This window comes from Tamandua tetradactyla, chromosome 17, assembly GCF_023851605.1.
Source record: "Tamandua tetradactyla isolate mTamTet1 chromosome 17, mTamTet1.pri, whole genome shotgun sequence".
Taxonomy (NCBI): domain Eukaryota; kingdom Metazoa; phylum Chordata; class Mammalia; order Pilosa; family Myrmecophagidae; genus Tamandua; species Tamandua tetradactyla.
Genome location: NC_135343.1, coordinates 61,478,045 through 61,502,117, shown reverse-complemented (window position 1 = coordinate 61,502,117; position 24,073 = coordinate 61,478,045). Strand labels below are relative to the sequence as shown.

Here is a 24,073-nt window from a genome sequence, read left to right as displayed (position 1 = left end):
TGAGAATATAAGGATAAATAAGACACAGCCCTTTTCCTCTTTAAATAAGAATCCAGTTCAGAGTCACTGAAAAGACCCAAATAGTAAAAATACCAAGAAATTCTAAGACTGGATGAACCAGTCTGCTTGCGCGCCCAGGCAGGGAGTCACCAGCTCTGCCAAAGGAAACCAGGGAGGCATCTCTGAGGAGAGGCATGTAAATTGGTTCCTGAAGGATGAGTGAGACTTCAGAGGCAGAAAGGAGAGAGAGGCAGGCATCCCGGCTGGAACCACTGCTGAGGCTGGCTGGTGGGGCCTGAGGGGGAGCTGGCGATGCAGCTAAGAAGCCCTCCAAGCTGCCCCAGCAGAGGCAGCTGCAGGCAGCCGTGAGCGGTTCTGCAACAGGGGAGAGGCGAGGTCGCACAGGATGCAAGAAGGCCACAGGATGGGTGGTCCAGAGGCCACAGGCAGGCATCCCAGGGAGGGAAGACGGAGATGCTGAGCCAGCGCAGGGAAGGTGAGAAGGGCTGAAGCAAGTAAGATGCCACAGCACTTGCCATGCCGAGAGGGCCTTTTCTCACAGCACCCAGCTGGCCAAGGTCCTGTCTGCTTGACAAACTGGTCACTCATGGGAAAAGAGGGAAAAAAATTTTCTTGCAAGACGGTCTCATATGCTGCCACCATTCTCCGAGATGATTTAATGGCAGAGATGAGGGCACCCCTCAAAGAAGAAGAGGCCCGAGGAGCGAGACTTGACACTAAGAGCAACCCAGGGTTAAAGCAAAGAAACTTCCTTCAGACAGAGCAAAATGAACACTTTACATGATGAATAGCTCTCGGTGATGAACCCACGTGACGGAAAGTTACACATGCAGACTCTGCAACAGGAGAAAAAGTCTATGCGAGCCCATGGATGTCACAAGGAAACCAAAATCTAGATGCTCATTTTGTGATGGAAGATTCTCCTCTTAATCTAAAGGAAACAGAAGCAGTTGAGTAACTGGCACTTACCAGGACAAAGTAAGAATCACTAGAAGTGACTGCAAACAAAAGCAACTGCGGGACAGCATAAACAGGCTCCACCATGGGGACCTATCCCAAACCCAACCAACATGATGTGAAATGCAGGGCAGAGGTGATGGGAAAGTTGGAATGGGGATTCTAAAATAATCAACATCCCACCACCCCAAAAAGAAAGGGTTGAGGGTAAACATTCTGCAGGTTTTGGAGAATGAAAGTGAAGTCACCAAAACAGAGCCATAGAAACACTCCCCAGGATCAGTGGACAGGGCAGACAGGTAAGGAAGACGGAGGAGACGTGGGGCCACATATGCAATTTAATTCACATTTTGATATTTCCAATCGTAAGAAACCAGCAAAAACACAGGAACAAAAGGGAGCAGAGGGACAGTGATTGGGGACAAGCTGGAGTCTGAAAGGACTCAGAAGAAATTACATAGGAGATGGGGGTAAGTTTCCTGTGGGCCACTTGCAGTCCAGAACAAGCTAAACATGCTTGAGTTTCTAAAACCCACAGTACATGTTTAGGTCTGTAAGAGGCACGAGGGAAACGTGATTTCCTTTCAAACCTTAATCACCCAACCCTTTTACTCTCTGCTTCGAAAATGTGGGAAACCAGCACTGGGCAGGCTCCCAAAGTGGCACATACCAGCATCCCTATAAGCAATTTTTAATCCATAATGGAGTATGTGCCTGGGGTAGGACAATAAGTAACAGGGACATAGGCCCACCTTCAGAAAGTTCTCAGAATCTCATTTTTTTGAAATATAGAGAACATAATTAGGGTAACTGATTTTTAACTTCTCCATTGGGCAAGAGGGCAGCGTGTTAAGAGATGCTTTCGAAGGGTGTCTAATTCAGATTAGGATGCAGGTGCGTGTGCGTCTGGGGAAGAAGGTCGGAAAAGGCTTCTGCGTGGACAGAATGATTTAGTGTGGCTTGAACAGGGACCACTGGGGCTGGGGGAGGCATGTGCAGCTTGGCGGCGGGGAGGGGGCTGCTCAGGCCCCAGTGGCAGAGCTCTGAGCATGTGGAGTCTGGAGGGCACAGCCCGGAAGGAAGGCTGCCCCAAGAGAGGCTGAAGGGGCAGCAGGTCCCGCCACAGGGGGTCGGGAAGTTACCTGGCAGCAGGTAGGCAGCAGACTGGATCTGGGTTTTAGGCATCTCTGGAGGCCGCGCTGCCCAGGCCAGCCTGGGGATGGGATGTCCTCTGGGAGGCTGCGTGGAGACTCAGGGGCACAAGGGTGGAGGTCAGGGGGAGGGGTCACAGGAGCCGGGATTGGAGAGCAGAGCTACTCAGCCCCCTCCTGGGGACTCAGGGGGCAGTTCTGAGGGTGGGGCTGGGTGGGGGTGCAACTACGAAGACATTGTAGGTCAGGCTGCCCAAGCCCAGATGCCCGCTCTGTACCTTACCAATTTCTTAATTCTCTGTTCCTCAGTTTCCTCACTTCCATATGGGGATAATAATGAAACCCCGCACATGTGGCCATCGTGAAGATGAAATGAGCTAATAGGTAGACCATGCCTAGAACAGGTGAGGGTAAAGTGAGTCCATCTCTATGGCACCTTTAGAACAGAGCCTGGGACTATAGAGGGGCCTGGGGCTGTCCTTTGTCCCACCCGTGTTTCGTACCATATGGGGTCACTGGGGTGGGTGAGGGAGTCAGTACTGAGACCATCCCAACAGCTGAAGGCCCCTCTCTTGCCAAGCCCAGACAGTGCTAAATTCCCACGATCCCAGACATGTTCTGGGAGGTTAATGGAACCCCACCACCATGAGTCCCGAGCCTGCCCTTTATCAGAAAAACCAGCTCCATGTTTACAGGCGAAGTTCTAGAGCTACACGACCCAATGTCATCGCAACTTGCCACTCATGACTCCGGAGCACCTAAAATGGAGACTCAGCTGAGCTGTGCTCTCTGCAAGTATAAAATACACACTGGGCTCCAATGGCACAGCACAAGCATATGCGCTTAGAGGAGCATGAAATGGCTCACCAATAATTTTTGTACTGATTCCACAATATGCTGGACATCATGGGTCAAATTAAATACGTTAAAATTAATTTGACCTGTTTTTTAATTTTTCAAATGCAGCTATTAAAAAAATTTTTTAATATGGATTATATTTTGATTGGACAGTCCCGGCCTAGAAGAAGGATAGGCGAGGAGCCTCCATCAAGTCCTGAGTCACTAAGAACTCGAATGCAGAAAATGAATGCAAAGAGTGAGCCTCTTTGAGGCCCTGATAAAGCACCACGTCTGTTCTGACTCTTTCGTTGCTGGAGTCTAGATAAGAATTGAGAACAGGATGTTTGTGAAAAGGCAGAGAGTAGAGTGAAGAACAAGATAAGAGACGATGAAACTGCAGAGCCTGAAAAGGGGAGAGGAGGGCCAGGCAAGAGCAGATTCTACTTGAGTAATAGAAAAACAGCTGCTGCTTGGAACTCAATACATGTAAGCCTCTGATTATGAAAATAACACGCTGTCTTAAAAACAGCCTTAAGGTTCAAAAGATAGGTGACTCCTCTTCCACCAAAATAGGTCTTTTTCATTTAGTTTGTTTTTATCAATTTTTTCCTCTTTGACTAAATCAAATCATGTTCCATGATGACTATCACAATTCCAGGTGTTATAAACTGATGGGGAAAAGGCAAATTTGTGGGTACAGAGGTTGGCGACACATCCAATAACTTAACCGTGGGTATTTTTCCATGCTGAAACAGGACCACAAAACTGCTCTGTGTGGCCTCAAGAGATTAAACCAGAAGAAACAGGCTTTCTTCCAGGGCACTGGGAATTGTTAAGTAGAAATCAAGAGGTACAGAAAAGCAGGTGAAATAAATAAAATACCTAAGTACTATGTTACAAAAGCTGGGCTGAAGGGAGCCTTCGGGGCTTGTCTGCAGCTAAGAGGGAGGGGGGTTAAACCAGTTAGGCAGTTTGGGGAGAGAAACTCTCCCCTGAGGCCAGAGCCTCCCCCCGGAGGAGGAGTGTCACAGCATGTCCTGCTGCCTGACCGAGGAACGACTGATGTGGTTATCCCACAACTGGAATAAACAGCACACACACCACACATGACCCAGCAGAAACACGCATGTGTGCACAAAAGACATGAACTTGGAAGCTCCCAGTAGTCCTGGGGTTCAACAGCCGGATGTCAGACACTGTTCCCAGGCCACGGACGGTGTGCGGGAAATTATGGGCCATGTGTCCTCTGGATACTTGTATGTATCCAATAGAAGTAGTATCGGGATATGTCTTGGGGCCCAACACCCAGATGCCATAGGGGTCCATTTATATGAAGTATAAGCACAGGAAGTTAGGTGAAGGGTCCTCAGGGAGGAGGTGGTTGATGGAAGGAGCACCGTCATATTTACTTCCCACTAGAATGCTACACTGAAAAGCAACTTGCTGTGTCTGCCCTGTGACCAGGTGAGACAAGCATGCTAGTGCTCTGAGCTCCAACCTCATTTTCCTCCCATCCCTTACACATCTTGCTCTATCTATCTACCCCTGCATTTGTGCTTCAGCTGGGTCTCTCCAGAGAGCCCTCTTCCCGCCAACCGATAAAGGAAGCCCGCAATTCACCCTGACTTAGGCCACCCTCACCGACCTAGCTCTGGCATCTCCTTCCTCAGTAGTCAGGGAGCTGGTATCATCATTAATGCACATATACTTCCAGTTGTTTTATTTCCGTTGAGGCTTCCCAGCTACACTAAAAACACCATGCCCTCTGGGAACCATCTCAATCCTCCATAGTCTCTACAGGCGGCAAGGATTAAATGGTTCCACAGGAGCTATCAGGCCGTGGAGGATGAAGCCTCTCCTGCTCTCAGGAACTGTCAGCTCCGAAACACCCAAACACCCACCTTGGCCCCTACCCTCCCCGCCCCCAGCACCTGGGGTTGACTCCCACACTGGATCCATTCCCCCCCCCCCCCAACTTTGCTTCCAGAGCCAACCTGCTAAAGAAACTTCCTGGCCAATAACTGTTTTCCCTTAATATACCCTTAAAATTCACCACCATTCTATTTTGATAGCATGTGACAATCTGCCAATCTGTGCCAGAATTACAAGAATTTCTCAGTTTCAGTAGGTAGAAAACTGTCACAAATGTGGGGATTTATCCCATCTCACCCATTCTTTTCCTCAGCCAGAGGAAGAAATAGCAACCAATCATGACCAAGGCTAGTCAAGGTTCATTTCATCACACCCAAGGGCAGCACTGATACAATGACTCGCGCGTAAAAAGACTAGTGACATTGTGGTTACAGCACTCTCAGTTCCTGTGGGCTTCCGATGTCCAAGCCCAGGGTTGGAACTCAGGTGGCCCCCGGCTCTACAACATTCAGGATTATACAAGTGACCCCACAAACCATCCTGCCGCTACTGAAGGCTGTGCCCCTTTTTCAACAGAAACATTCCCGTCCCACAGTTTCAGTTTTAGGGCAGCTCCCCTTCTGTGAAAGAGGATCAACAGTCATAGCCAAGAGGAAGGCTCAGCTAAACACCAGCGGACCGCAGATGAGTTTCCTTCCTCCTTGTTACCCCAACACCAAGTCCGGCACTTGGCACAAAGAGCAGTCACCCACAGGGGCCAGACAATGCGCAGCAGTGTAAAATTATTTTTCATTTTAAATGAATGATACCGAACTCAATAAAGGCCACACGTATAAATTAAGACAGAAGTAAATAAAATTCATCTTTCAAGTCAGCTAGTCATTCTGCAGGACCTTCCTCACTTGTAAACATATTTTGTGGTCAGAACCACAGAACTGGGGACCTGGAAGGGATCTCGCCATCTGCAGGTTAAGCCTTCCAAGACAGCTCAGGGAACCGGAATGAGTGTCTTACAAGGTCACCCAGCTTGGAGGGGCAGGCACCAACCTCTCCCTCCTCTCGGGGGCCCCTCGGAGATGCTCTCTGAAAGCCTGGCGTGGCTTCCACATTAAAGGCGCACAATGCATGCATGCCCACGGCAAGCCAATGCTTACAATTCAGACGCAACCAAAAAGTCTCCAAAACGGGTCTCCTCCGCAGGGGTGGCCGCAGAGAGCGGGCAGGGAAGGTCACTGGCGAATTTCTACCATCACGCCTTCCTGATGGAAGCACACGGCGGTTTCAGGGGCAGCTCGTTCTCCTGCAGAGTGTTCCCCCAGCCCAATGCGGGGAAACGCGTCAACTCCGCTGAGCTGCTTGGAAGCTTCCAGCAATGAATTAAATCCCGAACGGCAGCGGAGAGTGGGGAATAAAAGGGCCACCGCTACCGGACCTGACACCCCGGCCCCGGTCCTGTCTCTCAACCGCCCAGGATGGCCAGGTGGGTCCGCACCTGCCCAAGGCCGCGCGCGCCCCCGCCCCGTCTACGCGGCCCCAGGACACCAGCCTCGGCCCGCGCCCCCACCAGGCGCATCTGGGGGCGTCGCGGCCCGGGGCGCGGCCCGAGGTGGGGGTGAGGGGGAAGGGCTGGAGCGGAGCGGCGGGGACACAGCGCCGCCGACCGGGGGCTGGTTCGCAGCCACCGCCCCCCGCCCACGACCCCGTCAGAGGAGGGGGGCTGCGCCACGTACCTCGGCCGGCAGGTGTCGCCGCCTGGACCCGCGGCTGCGGGGCACGCCGCTGTGCGCCGCCCGCCTCCGTCGTCCGCATGCCAGAGAGGGGGCGTCGGCTGCCCGCCAGCCCCGGCTGGGACGCCGCGCGCGCGCCCATTCAGCCCCCGGCCCTCCGCCCCACGCGCCCAGGCGGAGGAGGGCCGCGGAGGCTGGTCCGGGAGTCACGAGGGCGCGCGCGACCAATCGGTGCGCGTCAGGCTCCCGCGGCGCCCCGCCCGAGGCCGCGCGACCCCACCCCCACCCCCACCCCCACCCTCCCTCCGACCAACCCGGTGGGGCAATGGACAGCACCCACCCCGCGGAGCTGGTTGGGCTCCGGGTCACCCCGGCATCCTCGGACTGTGCTGGATGGTGGAAACAGTAGGTGCCCTTAGACCGTTTGTGCGCGTCTGCTGCGCCCAGGAGCCCTAGGTGCGGAGCGGGCGCCAGGGGGGCTTATCGAGGTCACGTGCTGTCCTCGCCGCCACCACTGTCACTCCCTTTACCTCCAGGGCCCGCGACACCAGCCCGGGGGCCGGCCCCCAAGAATCGACTTTTGGGTGAAGCCGGTGAAGTGGGTCTGTTTTTAGAATTTCTTTTCAGATTGGCACAGTGCCTCATAGCCTTTGGTGCCTGTGACACCGGTTCTGGTTTGCAAAGGGGAGTCCTGGAAGATGTACCAAATTTATTTGCATAAACCAAGAGCCTTGGCCAGAGCTGATCGTTTGGAGAAATCTTTGTTCTAACACCCTACATCCCACATCCCATTCTGGGGGTGGTGTTGAGGGTGCCACAGAAATATGGTACCTGGGTAAAACAGAAAGATCAGAAGGGAGGACTTTGCTATAAAAGTATCCCTGGATTGGGTGCACGGGTGGTTCAGTGGTAGAACGCTTGCCTTTCATGTGGGAGACCGGGGTTGGAGTCCCAAACCATACACACACACACACACAAAAAAAGTTCTGAATTAATCAAAGATAAGGCTACTTGAGCATTTTGTAAATATCAGAGGAAAAGCTGTCATGGGAGCTCTATAGCCAGTGGATTCACCGACTTTGGGCAGGCAGGGCAACTGCTTGGGTCAGGGACAGCTGCAAGGAAAATGTTGTGCTCTTCACGCCACCCCAGTCCTGGACACTGTCCCAGGCTTGGCTGCTAAGTAAACTCTCGTTACCTCTTTGCCACAGCTGCTTCTTTTCCTCTCCTTCACTCCTAGGTACCCCTCGTCTCCCTGCCATCTTCCAATCTCTGTCCTTTTTCTTTTCTGTAACATAGCAGTACATGGAAATCAGCAGTTAGCCTGGCTTGGAGGTAAGATGTAAGGTGGGGGTGAGGGGGCAGGAGAAAAGGATCGTGAAGCTGTCTCCTATCCTGGCTGTTCAGCAGGATGGCTGTTCAGCTTAGCCTACACCCATCACCCCCATTCACCCTATTCAGCTTACCCTGTGCCCATCACCCCATTCACCCCATGCTGTGAATACCCCTGCTCACATGCAGTGCAAAGAGAGACTGACGTGTTTGTGGAGTAAGATACCAGGTGCAGCAAGATGAACTTTGCCTTCAAACTTCCCACCAGCCACCCTTACTTATCTCTGCCTGTTGATTCACAGGCGTGAGGAACCCAAAGTGTCCAGGTGGCGGTCTTAACTTTCAGTTCAGTGGAATCATTCTTGTGTTCCCTGGTGGAAGTCTCCTCCTATTGGAACTAAGACCTGTAGGCCAGCAGAGCTTAAGGTTTCAGGGACAGGAGGCAAATGTTTTTTCTAATGGATTATTAGGAATATAGTGAGTGGTGTCCTTTCCATTTCCACTTGTTGCTCCCTGGGCCCATGAATCCCAGCTATGACAGAAATAGCACCATAGAGTGGGGGCTGATTCAGAGCACACACAGCCTCCTGGAGAACATTGCTCTAGCTCTGTCAGTGTCATAACTGAGTCTTTAAAAGGCCATTCCACCGTTCTATCAATCCAGCTGCTTCAGGATAATGGGGGACATGGAAAGACCAGAGAATTCCATGAGCATGTACCCATTCCCACGTTTCATTTCCTATGAATTGGGTTCCTTGATCAGAAGCAATGCAGTGTGGAATACTGTGGCGGTGGATAAGGCATTCTGTAAGTCCATGGGATGGTAGTTTTGGTAGAAGAAGGGTATGCTGAGAAGGCAAACCCATATCCACAGTATGTGTCTAGTCCAGGTAGAACAAATCATTGCCCTTTTCATGATGGAAGTGGACCACCAGGTAGCAGGCTGATTACCTCAGATAATGGTGCCATATCAGGAACAGAGTGTAGGTCTCTGCTACTGGCAGATTGGGCACTCAGCGGTGGCCATAGCCAGGTCTGCCTTGGTGAGTGGAAGTCCATGTTACTTAGCCCATGTAAAACCTCCACCCCTACCACCATGACACTTTGTTCATAAGCCTATTGGGCAATGGCAGGAACGGCTGGGGAAAGGATGACTTGTATCCACAGAACAGGTCAACTTATCGACTTGATTTTTAAAACCTTCCTCCACTGAAATCACCCTTTGGAGGAGCATTACATGGGGCACAAATATCTTCATGGTTTTTTGCCCACTCAGAAAAGTCTATCCACTAACCATTCCCCAGACCTATTTTTCGCCAATTTTCTCATCATCCTTCTTCCAAGTCCCTGACCATCCAGTCAAACCATTAATAACAGCCCATGAGTCTGTACACAGATGCCCCTCTGGTCATTTCTCCTTCCAAGCAAAATGAACAACCAGGTGCACTGCTCGAAGTTCCGCCCACTGGGAAGATTTCCCCTCAGCACTGTCCTTCAGGAATGTCTCAGAAAGAGGGCTGCAGTGCTGCAGCTTTCTACTTTCAGCTGGTACCTGTATATTATACAAAACTGGCTGTAAACCTGGCCAGAGTTCACTCTTCCTCAGTCAAATGATTGTGAGGAACTCCCCAAGGAGCTATGGCTGTGCACTGGGAAAGAGGGTAATGTGGGAGGAGTGGGTGCCGTTTCCTCACGTAACTTACTTGTGTCTCAAGGCCTATTTGAGCAGACCTCCTATATACCACTTCTGTTTTATGATGGAAATGCTGCTGTGCATGCCCAACTTTATGGCTTGGCAGGTCAGACAACATCCAGCTCATAATCGGTGTTTTAGTTTGCTAAAGCTGCTGAAATGCAATATACCAGTAATGGTCTGGCTTTTAGCATTGGGGATTGATTAGTTTAAAAGCTTACAGTTCTAAGGCCATGAAAATGTCCAAGTCAAGGTATAAACAAGACAATCCAGCAATACTGGACTCCTTTGTCACATGGCAAGGTACATGGTAGTGTCTGCTGATCCTTATCTCCTGTTTTATCATTTGTTTATTTGTTTGTTTTGTTTTATTTTTTATTTTTTCAGTTTTTGCTTTCAGCATCTGGCTACTCCATCGGTGGCTTTCTTTCTGAGTGTCAGTGTGTTTTTCTGTCTTCTCTGTCTCTGTGAATTTCATTCTCTTATAAAGGACTCCAGTAAGAAAATTAAGACCCACTTGGGGCATGCCTCAACTAAAATAACGTAGTCAAAAGGTCACACCGCAATAAGTCTGCACCCTCAGGAATGGATTAGCTTTTAGAACATGCTTTCTGGGGTCCATACAAACCATCATAATTGGAAACTCAGGTCTCATGGTTAGTTGGTGGCCCATGGTTAAGCATTCAATTTCTCCTAAGGCTAGGTAGGAGGCCAAGAGCTGTTTCTCAAAAGGAGAGTAATTATCGGCAGAGGATGGCAAAGTCTTACTCCAAAGGCCTAAGGGTCTGCATTATGATTCTCCTGTAGAGGCCTGCCAAAGGCTCCAGAAAGCATCCGTATTTGCCACTGACACTTCCAGCACCATTGGATCTGATGGATCACGTGGCCCAAGTGGCAGAGTAGCTTGCATAGCAGCCTAGACCTTCACAAAGCCTCTTCTTGTTCCGGTTCCCACTCAAAACTAGCAGCTTTTCTGATCACTCGGTAAACAGGTTGAAATAACACACCCAAATGAGGAATATGTTGTATCTAAACTCCCAAGAGTCCAACTAGAAGTTGTGCCTCTTTTTGGTCATAGGAGGGGCTAGATGCAACGATTTATTTTTCACCTTAGAATGGACATCTCAACATGTCCCACACCACTGAACACCTAGAAATTTTACTTACATGAAAGGCCCCTGAATTTTTGTTGGGTTTATCTCCCATCCTCTGACAAGCAAATGCCTTACCAATAATGCTAGAGTAGTTGCTACTTCTTACTCAAAGGGTCTGACCAAGATGATATCATCAGTATGATGGACAGTGTCATGTCTTATGGGAGGGAGAAACAATCAAGGTCCCTGTGGACAAGATTATGACATAGGGCTGGAGAGTTGATATACCTGTGATGTAGGACAGTGAAATATTGTTGGCCTTGCCAGCTGAAAGCAAACTATTTCTGGTGGTCTTCACTAACACTGATTGAGAAAAAGCATTTGCTAGATCAATAGCTGCAGACTACCAGGGGGTGTGTTGATTTGTTCAAGCAATGGTACCACCTGATGTCACCACCTGGTTAAGATTATGATAATCCACTATCCTCATCCAAGATCCATCTCTTTTTGGCATGGGCCTAATAGGAAAGATGAATGGAGATGTGGTGGAAATCACCACCCTTGCTTCCATCAAGTCACTGATAGTGAGACTAATCTCTACAGTCGCTCCAGAAATCTGGTATTGTTTTTTATTTACTATTTTGTTTGTTAGGGGCAGTTCTAGTGGCTTCCACTTGGCCCTTCCTGCCATCATAGCCCTCAGTCCACAAGTCAGGGAACCAACGTAGGGATTCTTCCAGTTGCTGAGTATGTTGATTCTAATTATGCATTCCAAAACTAGGGAAATAAAATTTAAAAAATGGATTCAGGGACCCACTTGGAGATGAACCTGGGCTAAAACTTCATCAATCACCTAACCTCCATAAGCCTCTACTCAAACTGGTGGACCACAGTGATGTTTTGTGTCTCCTGGAATTAGTGGCACTTCTGGGCCAGTGACTAGTAATACCCCAAATGTCTGATCATTTCCTTTTCCCCATTGCATAGTCACCCTGGTAAAAGGGCTGTAGATCTCTTTGGGGAAGGCAGGGAAGAAGATTAGCAGTATAAATTTTGGGTAATGTTGGCAGGGTCCTTCCCCTCATTCAAGGGGCTCTGGGTCTGTAAACTATCTCAAGTCTGGGAATTGACTAAGGGAACATGACTCTGTTTTTGTAATTTAATTTAGACTTTTGGTCACTTGATCTAGAACTCTTCTCTTTATAAAGATCAGGTAGGAATTTAGTAGACTGCCCATCTATTTTACTTCTAGGTACCCCATGATCTGCTAGCCAGTGCCACAGGTCTCTTTGAGTTAGATTCTTTTGACTGCTGCTTTGAGTCTGCTGTCCATTATGATAGCCACACCCACCTTGTCTTTGGCAATTAAGTGCTGCCAAGTGGCTTCTGCCAACTTGGGATCTGATCATCCCATTGTGTTTAAGGATCCCAGTTCAGTCACAGCAGTTCCCACAGTAATATCTGACCTACAGAGAAGGGCAACTACAGAGCTCTTCACAGTCGATGGCACTAGTTTCAAAATTTATTCCTAACAGCCCTGGTAAAAGGTGTGTCCTTTGGACATGCATGGGGTAAGTGAGCTGGTCTTCCATGATAAAATCACTCTAACGTTCCAATCTCTCCAAGTTTTCATATCCCATCACCTACATTATACCAGGACAGTTCTGGCCTTTCAGCTTTAGGTAATGTTGACACCTGTTGATCCATACGTTAGCCAATCACCTGAACAAACTGTTAGAGCCCTTTCTAGCCCCTCAAGTGCAACATTGAATGCGGACTCTGTGCTTAGTAGGCCCATATCAATAAATTTGGCCTGATCCAATTTTATAGTCTTTCCACCATTATCCTGCACCCTGAATATCTATTCCCATCCATAGTCCTCTATTTCTGTCTGTATAAATTGGAAAAATCAGTTCTTTTGGGGCAAAAGCACACCTTCTCATGGGTCATACTTTGTACCTCCCTTTTGGGGCCTGTTGGGACTTCAGTCCAATTATAGGCCCAGAAGAAAAGAGGGGTGGTGGGGGTGGATCATGAAAAGAAATAGAAGTGTCTTTCAAGCCAATTACCTCAGGGAATTCCATTGCAGTTTCATCTCGTGAAACAGGATTAAATTTCTTCAGACAGAGGACTGAGGGCTATTTCCCCAGAGCAGGTTTATCAGGCATTGCAGGTTTAATATCTTCAGGTGGAGGTTGGATGGCAGACTCCTTAGGGAATACCATTACAGGGTTATCTAGCAAATAATCAGCAGAATCTAGAGTTTCAATGTCCTCACTGCCATCATTATCCACTCATATGACCCCACTGCAATTTTCAGGATCCCATTCCATATCAAATCAATACCTTTGCTTTAACAGCAGACACCCTGCTAGGTTGGAAATCCAATCGATATGTAATTCAGGTACTCACACAATGAAACTCTGGGTCTGGTTTTCAGAAATGTGAAGTCTGCTTCTACACAAAATAAGAGTTTCTTGTGGGACATACCTAGAAATGTTCATATCCTTCATACAGTGCCTTAGTTGGGAATTTGAAGACTTGAGCTCGTCCCTTTTTAAATGACTGTATCTGGCATATTTAAGAAAACACAGCCAACATCATTATACTTTTTAATTCCACAAAGTTCTGTTAAAGGGTCAAATATACTCTCATCCAGAGCCTTGCCTCTTATATATATTTGAATAGTATATCTGGTGGTGATAATTTTGCCAACTTACGCCATGGTGTTCTAGTTTGCTAGCTGCCAGAATGCAATATACCAGAAATGGAATGGCTTTTGAAAGGGGGAATTTAATAAGTGACTAGTTTACAGTTCTAAGGCTGAGAAAATGTCCCAATTAAAACAAGTCTATAGATATGTCCAATCAAAAGCATCCAGGGAAAGATACCTTGGTTCAAGAAGGTCAATGAAGTTCAGGGTTTCTCTCTCAAGTGGAAGGGCACATGCCGAACATGGTCAGAGTTTCTCTCTCAGCTGAAAAGGCACATGGTGAACACGGCATCATCTGCTAGCTTCCTCTCCTGGCTTCCTGTTTCATGAAGCTCCCCAGGAGGCATTTTCCTTCTTCATCTCCAAAGGTCGCTGGCTGGTGGACTCTGCTTCTTATGGCTATGTCGTTCTGCTCTGCTGTCTCTGAATCTCTCACCAAAATGTTTCCTCTTGTATAGGATTCCAGTAAACTAATCAAGACCCACCCAAATGGGTGGAGACATCCCTCCACCTAATCCAGCTTCACAGCCACCCTTGATTGAGTCGCATCTCCAGGGAGATGATCTAATTATAGTTTCAAACATAACAGTACTGAATAGGGATCAGAAGAAACAGCTGCCGTTACAAAATGGAATTAGGATTAAAACATGGCTTTTCTAGGGTACATACATTGTTTAAACCAACATACATGGCAATCAGTGCAATCCTAATTATTGAAAAGAGTCTTAGTGCCCTTGAATCTAATCAGATTAGAGAACCAATTTCAAAAACTCCAGAACCAACTCAGAAATCTCATCCTTAAGATTCTGTTTCTCAAGAACAAATCCCAGTACAAAATCTGTACTTTACATATATATATTTCATAATATATATTATATACATTCTAACTATAATATAAATATTTTGAAATTTTTTATAGGAATTGGCTCATGCAACTGTGAGGATGGACAAGTACAGATTCCGTAGGGCAGGCTCAAAACTGGGAACTTCAGTGTAAGTTTTGATGAATTCTCAGGGAGAAGCTGGCTGGCTGAAGTGGGGATGGAAATTTTCCCTTCTGACTAGTGAAGTCATCACTCCTCCTTTTAAAAGGCTTCAGCTGATTAGATGACATTTCTCTCATTCTTGAAAGCAATCTTCAGATTACTGCAGATGTAATCAGCCATAGATGCAATCAACTTGCTTATGATTTAAATCCATGAAATGTCCTCACAGTAACAACCAGGCCAGTGCTTGCTTGATCAAGCAACTGGACACCATTGTCTGGACAAGTTGATATTAGAACATAACCATCACATGTTATCAAAGAAGAATATCCACAGTTATCTTAAAAGGGTAATAAAGTACTTCTCCCTTTTCCCATTACATATCAGTGAGAGATCATATTTTCTTCACATAGTTCAACCAAAATAATTTGCAACAGATTTAACACAGAAGCAGATATGAAAATCTAGCTGTCTTCTATTAAACCAGGCATTAAAAAGACTTCCAAAAATAGAAAAATGCATTCTTCTCATTTTTTTTGTTGTTTTGGAAATAGTTTTTTTTCCAATCAACATGCTACATAGGTATGTAATGGGTTTATTATTTTCAATCAATAGATATTTTTAAAATTTCTTGGTTTTAATTTCTAACTTAATAAATACAATAGAAACTTCTTTCAAAAAAACCTTTGGGATCCTCAAGAATTTTTTTTTTTTTTTAAGAATATGTTCTGTTATCAATTCATCCAAGTGATGATGCCCAGTTGTCTGGTCAGGCAAGCACTGGCCTGACTGTTGCTGCAAGGATATTTTGTGGCTGGTTGATGAACCGGAAGGCTGGTGTATTAAATCATCAGTCAGCTGATTGCATCTGTGGCTAATCATGTCTATGATCAACTAAAGCATGTCTCCCACGTGAGAAAATCCAATCAACTGGAGGCTTTTAAGGGAGAAGAGAGACTCTTCACAGCGAGCTTCTCCTGTGGAGTTCGTTCAGACCCTTCATCAGAGCTACCAGCTTCACAGCCTGCGTTGCAGATTTCGGGCTCTTCCATTCCCACAGTGGCATGAGACATCTTTATAAATCTCGTATTTACAGATCTCTCCTGTTGGTTCTGTTTCTCTAGAGAACCCTGACTAATAGAGTGTAAAGGAATCTTAAGACCAGAGTCTGAGACTTGCTGGTCTGAGCCGCCCAGAGTGGCTCCATCCTGCTTTCTACTGGGATTGACAAGGTGATACAATCAGAGGAAATCCCAGGAATTTAGTGCATGGTGGGGAGAGAAGCTTCCATTTCCTACTAGACAGGAGCCAGGCAGCAGATAGGCTCAGAAGCTGCTGCTAAGGCATTCCTTTTAGACAACCAGCAGAGGAGAGAAAGTGGAAAGAAACCATTTCCTTTTGATATTGTTTCGCACTAGCTCAAACCAACTCTGCAGCCCTGCCTCTATGGATTCTAGTTACATGAGCCAATGAATTACTCTGTTAGGCAACCCAGCTTGAACTGGACTCTCTGGCAACTCCAGGCACCCTACCTGGTGCATTGTGTTCCTTCTTGGGCATATTTTTATTTCAAAAGGCACCTGGTTCTCAGGATCATTATGTTTTCTAAGGTTTACTCATTCAGCTATCGTCACTGCAATGCAAGTTAGCTTCTAGCATGACGTAGGAAGGGAGAGTGGGATCTGGGAGGAAACAAGCCCGGCACAGGCAAGTGGTGCCAGCAGTGCCAATGACACATTTGAGGGCAAGAAGGGACAGTGTTCTCCACCAAGGAGCAAGAGTATAGCAGATTTTTATTTCCTTTGGCTTTTATGTATTTCCCAGATTGGACAACACGAGCATGCATTGCTATGTGGAGGGAAAAATAGACCTATATTATGTTGTCTTTTTTTTTAGAGAGTAGGTTGGGAATCGGGACATGGCAAGAGAACACAGGCTTTTGCATTAAAATTGCCGGTAGGGAAGAAGGAAGATTTGTAAGGGATGCAGATGGGTCAAAAAAACCAAACTTCCTTTCATTTACAACTTTGCCGAGAGCCAACCTCGAAGATTCAGGAGTAGAAGCAGTAGGCTCCGAGAGTTTTAAGGGATCATTATGCCTCAATCAAATGTACTGAAACATTTGCCACAAAAAAGAGGCCAGTGTGAATATCTGTCAATACTGGAATGACTAAAGGTATTATTTTAAGGTGGAGGAGGAGGAGAAGAAAGAAAAGAGGACACAGAGTGTTTGCAAATTTCTATCATGTGGCCTAAAACTGGAAGAGAATTTAGAAAAATAAAACACTTGCGGTTTTAGGGGAGTGAGGTTATGAGTCATCTTTTTTCCTTCTTAAAATTTTTTCTTTAATGCTTTTAAAATGTTGTTTTTTGCAATAAATAAAAACGAGGAAAGCTGTCAGTTCAAGTTACACAGATCTCGGCGGCCTCTCCAGTGGCCAAGCAGTGCTCAGCCAGACAGCAGGACAGAAGCTGGTCGTCCTCGGGCCTCCTGGCATCTCTGCAGTATCAGGGGCAATGCCATGGTGGCTGTTTGTTTTGGGAGGTGGAGGCAGCAAAAGGAAGAAAGAGGGGGGTGTGAGGCAGTGGGGCTCAGGAGGCCCTGGCCCCTCAACACTGGGGGTTGGCCGCCCAGGCTTGACTTGCTGAGTGTCCATCCCCTCTACCTTCCTCTTCCAGTCTGCTTCCCCTTGTCTGACCCCCTCAGCGTCCTCCTGGGGCACTGTCCACCCCCCCACCCCCCACCCCCAGGAATCGAGGGGCTGTGGTGCAGCTGCCAACAGAATGTGGGCTCTGTGTGCCACCCTGAGGCTCACGGGAAGTTGGTCTCTTGCGGTTTGTCTAGGAACATTTCCTGTGAGCAGTCACGGGAGAAACAGGAGCGAAACAAGCAAGAGAGGAAAGCGACAGAAGTCTTGTGGGACACTGTCCACAGCCTCAGCTCATCTTCACACCCTCATGGCCCATATCACAAACGTTTGCTGTGTGCCAGGCATTCTACGTGCTTTATGTAGATGATTTCACTTGATCTTCGCAATGCGCCTTTGAGTTAGGGACTTATTGTCCCCATAGCTTACATAAGGAAGCAGAGGCTTAGAGAAATTTAAAGAAATTAAACCCTACCTGGCCAAGGTCACGTGGCCGAGAAACAGCAAAGCTAGGATTCAAACCCAGAGCTCACCAAGGCCATCTTAAAAGGAACAAACAAACAAAACTGGTAATGTGATGTGATACAAGAAAAGAACTGTCAACCAGGAGCTATAGGGGCATGGAGAGGCTGGATGCCCCTTGGAGGGGGTGAAAATTGAATCTGGTTTTGAAGGATAAGGTAGGCGTATTCGTTCAGGGCTCTGTTAGTTCCCTATTGCTGTGTCACAGATGACGGCAAATTTAGCAACTTACACCACTGCCCACTTGTTATCTCACAAGTCCTGCAGGTCAGAAGTCCAGGTACAGTTTGAGGCTGGGCTCTCTGCTCAGGGCCTCACCCTCAGCAGCTGCCCACAATTCCTAGCCGTGGGGACCAACAGGAAGTTTACAACACGGAGTTTTGCTTTCTTCCTGGCTAGCCAGCGCCCAGCTCTATGAATTTCTCCTCTGCAATCAACCAGAGAAAACTCACTGCTTTGGTTATATGATTAGGTCAGAATTGCCTGGAAAATCTCCCTATTTTAAGGTCACCTTATTTGAGACCTTAAGTATATCTGTGAAATCCCTACATTAACGTGTAATTGACTAACTGGGAGAAAGTGTGCATATGCCCGGGGCTGGGAATTCGGGGAGCCGTTTTAGATTTTGCCCGAAAGTAGGATTCAGCAAATGGAGAAAATGAGGAGAGATATTTCTGGAAGAGGAAATAGTATGCACAAAGGATTCTGCAGGGATTGCTGGAAACTCAGGCTAGAAAAGGAAATGTTTCCTGCAGCATAGCAGACTAGAGTCTGCAGACATCCTCCCTGTCAAAAACCCAAAAATGCTGGGGAAATTATTAGAAGCATCTTTTATAAGCAAGGCAGCACGAACGGAAGGAAACCCTTCTGGGGCAGAAACAATGAAAAATGGTGAATCCAGAGAAGTGAGCAGAAGCCAGTGTTTGCCATGGGGTCATCTCTAATTCTGGGGGCAAAGGACCTCCACCTGGATGGCCAAGCAGGCTGGAGACAGAGACAAAACCTGCATGGGATATGCGTAGTTGGCACAAGCTTCAGCCAGAGCGAGAGGTGGGGAGGGTGGGGCTCACAGCCGGCAGGCATGGAAGACGTCAGTGTGCCACTTCTGCTCGCCCCCGAGAGGCACCTTATCTTCTTGGTGGCCAGGTAACTTGGCCCTACAAGGAAAAAATTATAGCAATTAATTTCCACACACTTAAAAACAATAAACATTGACTCAAGTATAAGAGAACTACTCAAAAGTTCAAAAATCCTAAGTGGACAGCCTAATGAACGAGCTCTCAGTGAACTCACCAAGCAGCTGCCCCGATCAAGATACAGAATCTTCCAGAAGCCTGCCTCCCACCACCTTCCCATCACCACCTTCATCTTCCCGCAGTGATAGGCTCTCCCCTGGCCTCCACGCCACACAGGTTGGTTTAACCTGTTTTTTTTTTCCCCTTAAGACATGATTTATTAATCATTTAAAAAAAAGTATGCTTTGTTGATGTTCACTGAAAGATCTTCAAAAAGAAATACACTTTCATTTTTCAGAAATAGAAAAACCAATAAGCAAATTTATCTGGAAGGGCAGGTTGCCCCGAATTGCTAAAAACATCTTGAGGAAAAAAAACGAAGCTGGAGATCTTGCACTGCCTGACTTTAAGGCATATTATGAAGCCACAGTGCTCAAAACAGCATGGGTTTGGCATAAAGATAGATATATCGACCAATGGAATCGAATAGAGTGCTCAGATATAGACCCTCTCATCTATGGATATTTGATCTTTGATAAGGCAGTCAAGCCAACTCACCTGGGACAGAACAGTCTCTTCAATAAATGGTGCCTAGAGAACTGGATATCCATATGCAAAAGAATGAAAGAAGACCCATATCTCACACCCTACACAAAAGTTAACTCAAAATGGATCAAAGATCTAAACATTAGGTCTAAGACCATAAAACAGTTAGAGGAAAATGTAGGGAGATATCTTATGAATCTTACAATTGGAGGCAGTTTTATGGACCTTAAACCTAAAGCAAGAGCACTGAAGAAGGAAATAAATAAATGGGAACTCCTCAAAATTAAACACTTTTGTGCATCAAAGAACTTCATCAAGAAAGTAGAAAGACAGCCTACACAACGGGAAACAATATTTGGAAATGACATATCAGATAAAGGTCTAGTATCCAGAATTTATAAAGAGATTGTTCAACTCAACAACAAAAAGACAGCCAACCCAATTACAAAATGGGAAAAAGACTTGAATAGACACCTCTCAGAGGAGGAAATACAAATGGCCAAAAGGCACATGAAGAGTGCTCAATGTCCCTGGCCATTAGAGAAATGCAAATCAAAACCACAATGAGATATCATCTCACACCCACCAGAATGGCCATTATCAACAAAACAGAAAATGACAAGTGCTGGAGAGGATGCGGTGAAAGAGGCACACTTATCCACTGTTGGTGGGAATGTCAAATGGTGCAACCACTGTGGAAGGCAGTTTGGCGGTTCCTCAAAAAGCTGAATATAGAATTGCCATACGACCCAGCAATACCATTGCTGGGAATCTACTTAAAGGAATTAAGGGCAAAAACTCAAACGGACATTTGCACACCAATGTTTATAGCAGCGTTATTTACAATTGCAAAGAGACGGAAACAGCCAAAATGTCCATCAACAGACGAGTGGCTAAACAAACTGTGGTATATACATACGATGGAATATTATGCAGCTTTAAGACAGGACAAACTTATGAAGCATGTAATAACATGGATGGACCTAGAGAACATTATGCTGAGTGAGTCTAGCCAAAAACTAAAAGACAAATACTGTATGGTCCCAATGATGTGAATCGACATTTGAGAATAAACTTGGAATATGTCATTGGTAACAGAGTTCAGCAGGAGTTAGAAACAGGGTGAGATAATGGGTAATTGGAGCTGATGGGATACAGACTGTGCAACAGGACTAGATACAAAAACTCAAAAAGGGACAGCACAATAATACCTAATTGTAAAGTAATCATGTTAAAACACTGAATGAAGCTGCATCCGAGCTATAGGTTTTTGTTTTGTTTTGTTTTGTTTTTACTATTATTACTTTTATTTTTTTTCTCTATATTAACATTCTATATCTTTTTCGGTTGTGTTGCTAGTTCTTCTAAACCGATGCAAATGTACTAAGAAACGATGATCATGCATCTATGTGATGATGTTAAGAATTACTGATTGCATATGTAGAATGGTATGATTTCTAAATGTTGGGTTAATTTCTTTTTTTCCATTAATTAATAAAAAAAGAAAGAAAGAAATACACTTTCATTAAGTTCTGGGGTGTTAATTGGCAGGAAAAAAAATTAGGTGAAAGAACTAATGATATAGTTACAATAGAAGGAGATTCTGGACGAGGAGGTCATAAGGAAAAAATTAGTTCCAAAAGTGGAATAAGACTTCACAGACTAAGTGTAAGAATTTGCAGGAGAGGACAAAGGGTGACTAGAGAGAGGAATTTATAAGGGAAATAGATTACGTTAGCCTGTTTTTGAAGTTTATAAAAGAGAAATCCTACAGCGTGGACTCTCTGCGTCTGGTTTTTTACTCATTCCACTTTGGGTTCACAAGGTTCATCCGTGTTGCTGCGTGAAGCTTACATTTGTTCTTTTCATGACTTTATGGTATGGATATATGGTTTCTTTATCCCTTAATGGACACTTGGGTTTTTCCAGCTTGGGGCTGTAATGAGAAGCCCTGCTCTAAGTGTTCTAGACGGATTTTGGCGGCGTAATGCTTTCTTTAACCCTCAAGAAGAAGAAAATCTAAAGAGAGCAGTGCCACAGCTAGGAATCTTGTGGTTATCTTGTCCTATGACTCATGATCAGAACATTTTACTGAGTTAAGAGCTGGAAGTGCATCTTAATGACTTCTGCATTTTCCTTATTCTCACCATAACCACCTGCAGCTGTCAAAATACTCAGTGTTAGAGCTGGACGGAAGCTTCGGTGTCATCCCGTCTGACCTTTCTGGAGCTTCAATCATGAAAATCCAGCCCGATGACTTTTCCATGTCCGAGGCCCACCACTACTCTTACTTAATATTTTTTCTTATTTACCATTTTATTATTTTTATATTTATCATTAAATGTTTTAAATATTTTCACCTTATCCCAAGCAATAACAGCTATGAACTCATAGCTTTAAGGCGCCAAGTTTTTTATTTTATTTTAAAAATATTTTGTACCGCAAAAGAAAGAAAAAAGCAATCATTTTCAAAGAACATTTCAACAAGTAGTTACAGAACAGATCCCAGAGTTTGTCATGGGTTACTGTTCCACCCATTGCAGGTTTTTCCTTCTAGCTACTTCTAAACACTGGAAGCTAGAAGGAATATTGATATAGTGATTGAGCAGTCACACTGGTTTGCCAGATCCTATTCTCTCTGTTATACCTCCCCCTTCTCCCCTGATCCCTCTCCCAACCCATAGGGATCCCTGGGCAATGCCCCTTCTGACCTTTTCATATTGAAAAGGGGTGTTGACACTAAAGGATAGGGTGATGTAATTAATTGATTGTCTTGGAGAGGCTGGTCCCTCTGGGTTTCAGGATTTATCTGACCTAGGAACCCTCCAGGAATTATAGGTTCCAGGAAGGCAAACTTAGTGCATGAAACCTTTACAGAGTCTCTGTTCAAGCCCTGCATGGTCTCAAGAGTCAACAGGTGTGATACTGGTTGGGTTTAACAAGCCATGGCAATTAGCCCCACCTGATTAAAGCCTGCATAAGCGTTGTCTCCAGTATAGCCTCTGGATTCTTCTTGATATCTCTTGGCCCTTGATGCCTTATTTTATTAGGCATCTTTTCTTTTTTTGGCATAGGCAGGCACTGGGAATTGAACCAGGGTCTCCGGCATAGCAGGTGAGAACTCTGCCTGCTGAGCCACCAGGGCCCACCCTATTAGGCATCTTTTAAAGCCTCTTTTCCTCCCTTGGTCCAGAAGGCACTGTCGATCACATGGTGCCAAGGCCAGACTCATCCCCGGGAACCATGCCACCAGGGAGACCTTCCTCCCTGAATGTCACGTTCCATGCAGCGAGGGAGGGCATTGACTTTCCTTGCAGAGTTGGGTCTAGAGAGAGAAGCCACATCTGGGCAACAAAGCGGCTACCTGGAAGGAGTTCCCAGGCTCACCATGAGCAGTCTTAGCTTCTCCTCCACAGAATCAAGCTTCGTAAGGGCAAACCTCAAAATGAAGGGCCTGAGCCATTTTCCTGGAAGTCCCGATAAGTTCTTTTTTATTACGCATTTTTATTACTTTTCTTTATACACGTTTATTATTTTTATTACGCATTACATTCATTATGCAGTCGAAATATTATTAAATTATTTTATATAGCTATTAAATTAATTTGGCAGCTTGCCACCTGTGTGAGAGTCTCTCTCCTGTTCCCCCTCCCAGCCCCTGCCCTGTTCTGGGAGGGAGGAGGGGAGTTGCCCTCTACGACTGCTTCTCTCACTCTCTTGTCCTCTGGGCTCAGGCAACAAGAGGCACTGGAGGGTGGCCCGAGCTCCTCTCTGCACTCGCGCCACCTCCCCTGGCCTTGTCCTGTCCCAGTTCGCAGTGGCCACAATCTCTAATGAAACCCTCTGCCCCCTAATGGCTTTGTCCTTTGCCCCCTTGGGACCAGGGGTGGTAGCAGCTTCCAGGTGTTTCAAGGCCCTCGGTGCTTGGCCATCTCTTGTTAGCTCCCTCAACCATACCCACACATACCCTTCACTCAGGCCTCATCCATTTCCCTCCTGGATGGGGCCACCTGCTTCCTGCTAGGACTGGACTGCGGCAGCCCCCTGCAACCCCCAGCACCCTTAGTGGTAGACATATATTCCTCACCCACTTTGTGTAGGTGCCAGCTGAGCGCCGAAGGGGACCCACCTGCCCAAGTTATAAACCGCCTGTGATGCCAGAGCTAGGAGTGGTTTGTTTCCTTGGGTCGAGTTCTATAAATCCTTCTTCTCAAGAGAGAAGCAGGCCAGTTTGGAAACTGCCCAAGTGGTCGGTGTTGCAAATCCCTTTACTTCACTACTCTCTCACTGTTGTTTCCTTTCCTAGCCTAGTCCATTTGCTGTGTGGCACCTCCATCTAGCTGGGATCATGGCCTGTTCACCTGTTCCTTCCCCTCTCCCTACCCTCCCGTTACACATCAGCCAGACCAGTCCACTTGCCTTTTCCTGGATACGCCTTCATTTCCACCTCCTCTCATCATGATTCCTTCCTGGGGGAGACTCAAAGGCCCAACCCAAACATTTCTTTCTGCAAAAGTCTGCTCGATCCCGAAACCTTCCCCCTCTAATCAGAAATAATCATTGACTCCCCTGTCCTCCCATAATCCAAACTCAGCACTGGTTTTAGCAGTGACTAGTCACACGGGTGTTTTCTTGACTAAGTTGCAACTGCCCCAAAGATGACACTGACCTCCTCTTTAAGTCATCGGCACCCAGCACGAGCCTGGCTCGACTAAGCCTACCGTGGTGCTATGTTG

At 46.5% G+C, this 24,073-nt stretch overlaps 1 protein-coding gene and 1 long non-coding RNA gene across 4 annotated transcripts in view; one reads left to right on the top strand and one right to left on the bottom strand.

The window, feature by feature from the left end:
• Positions 1–6,715, bottom strand: part of ST3GAL5 (ST3 beta-galactoside alpha-2,3-sialyltransferase 5) — a 43,684-nt gene extending 36,969 nt beyond the window's left edge. Inside the window, exons 1-2 of one of the 3 annotated variants that reach the window (XM_077134864.1) lie at positions 6,572–6,715; positions 5,996–6,100 (exon numbers count right to left, since the gene is read on the bottom strand). In XM_077134864.1, the coding sequence (XP_076990979.1) occupies positions 5,996–6,100; positions 6,572–6,710 (244 nt within the window). In that variant the 5' untranslated portion in view covers positions 6,711–6,715. Of the gene's footprint in view, positions 1–5,995; positions 6,346–6,571 lie in introns of those variants that run through there. The other 2 variants (XM_077134865.1, XM_077134866.1) reach the window with 2 other exon arrangements.
• Positions 5,885–24,073, top strand: part of LOC143661317 (uncharacterized) — a 105,417-nt gene continuing 87,228 nt past the window's right edge. Inside the window, exon 1 of the long non-coding RNA XR_013164501.1 lies at positions 5,885–6,321. This is a non-coding gene — a long non-coding RNA (uncharacterized LOC143661317). The remainder of the gene's footprint in view (positions 6,322–24,073) is intronic.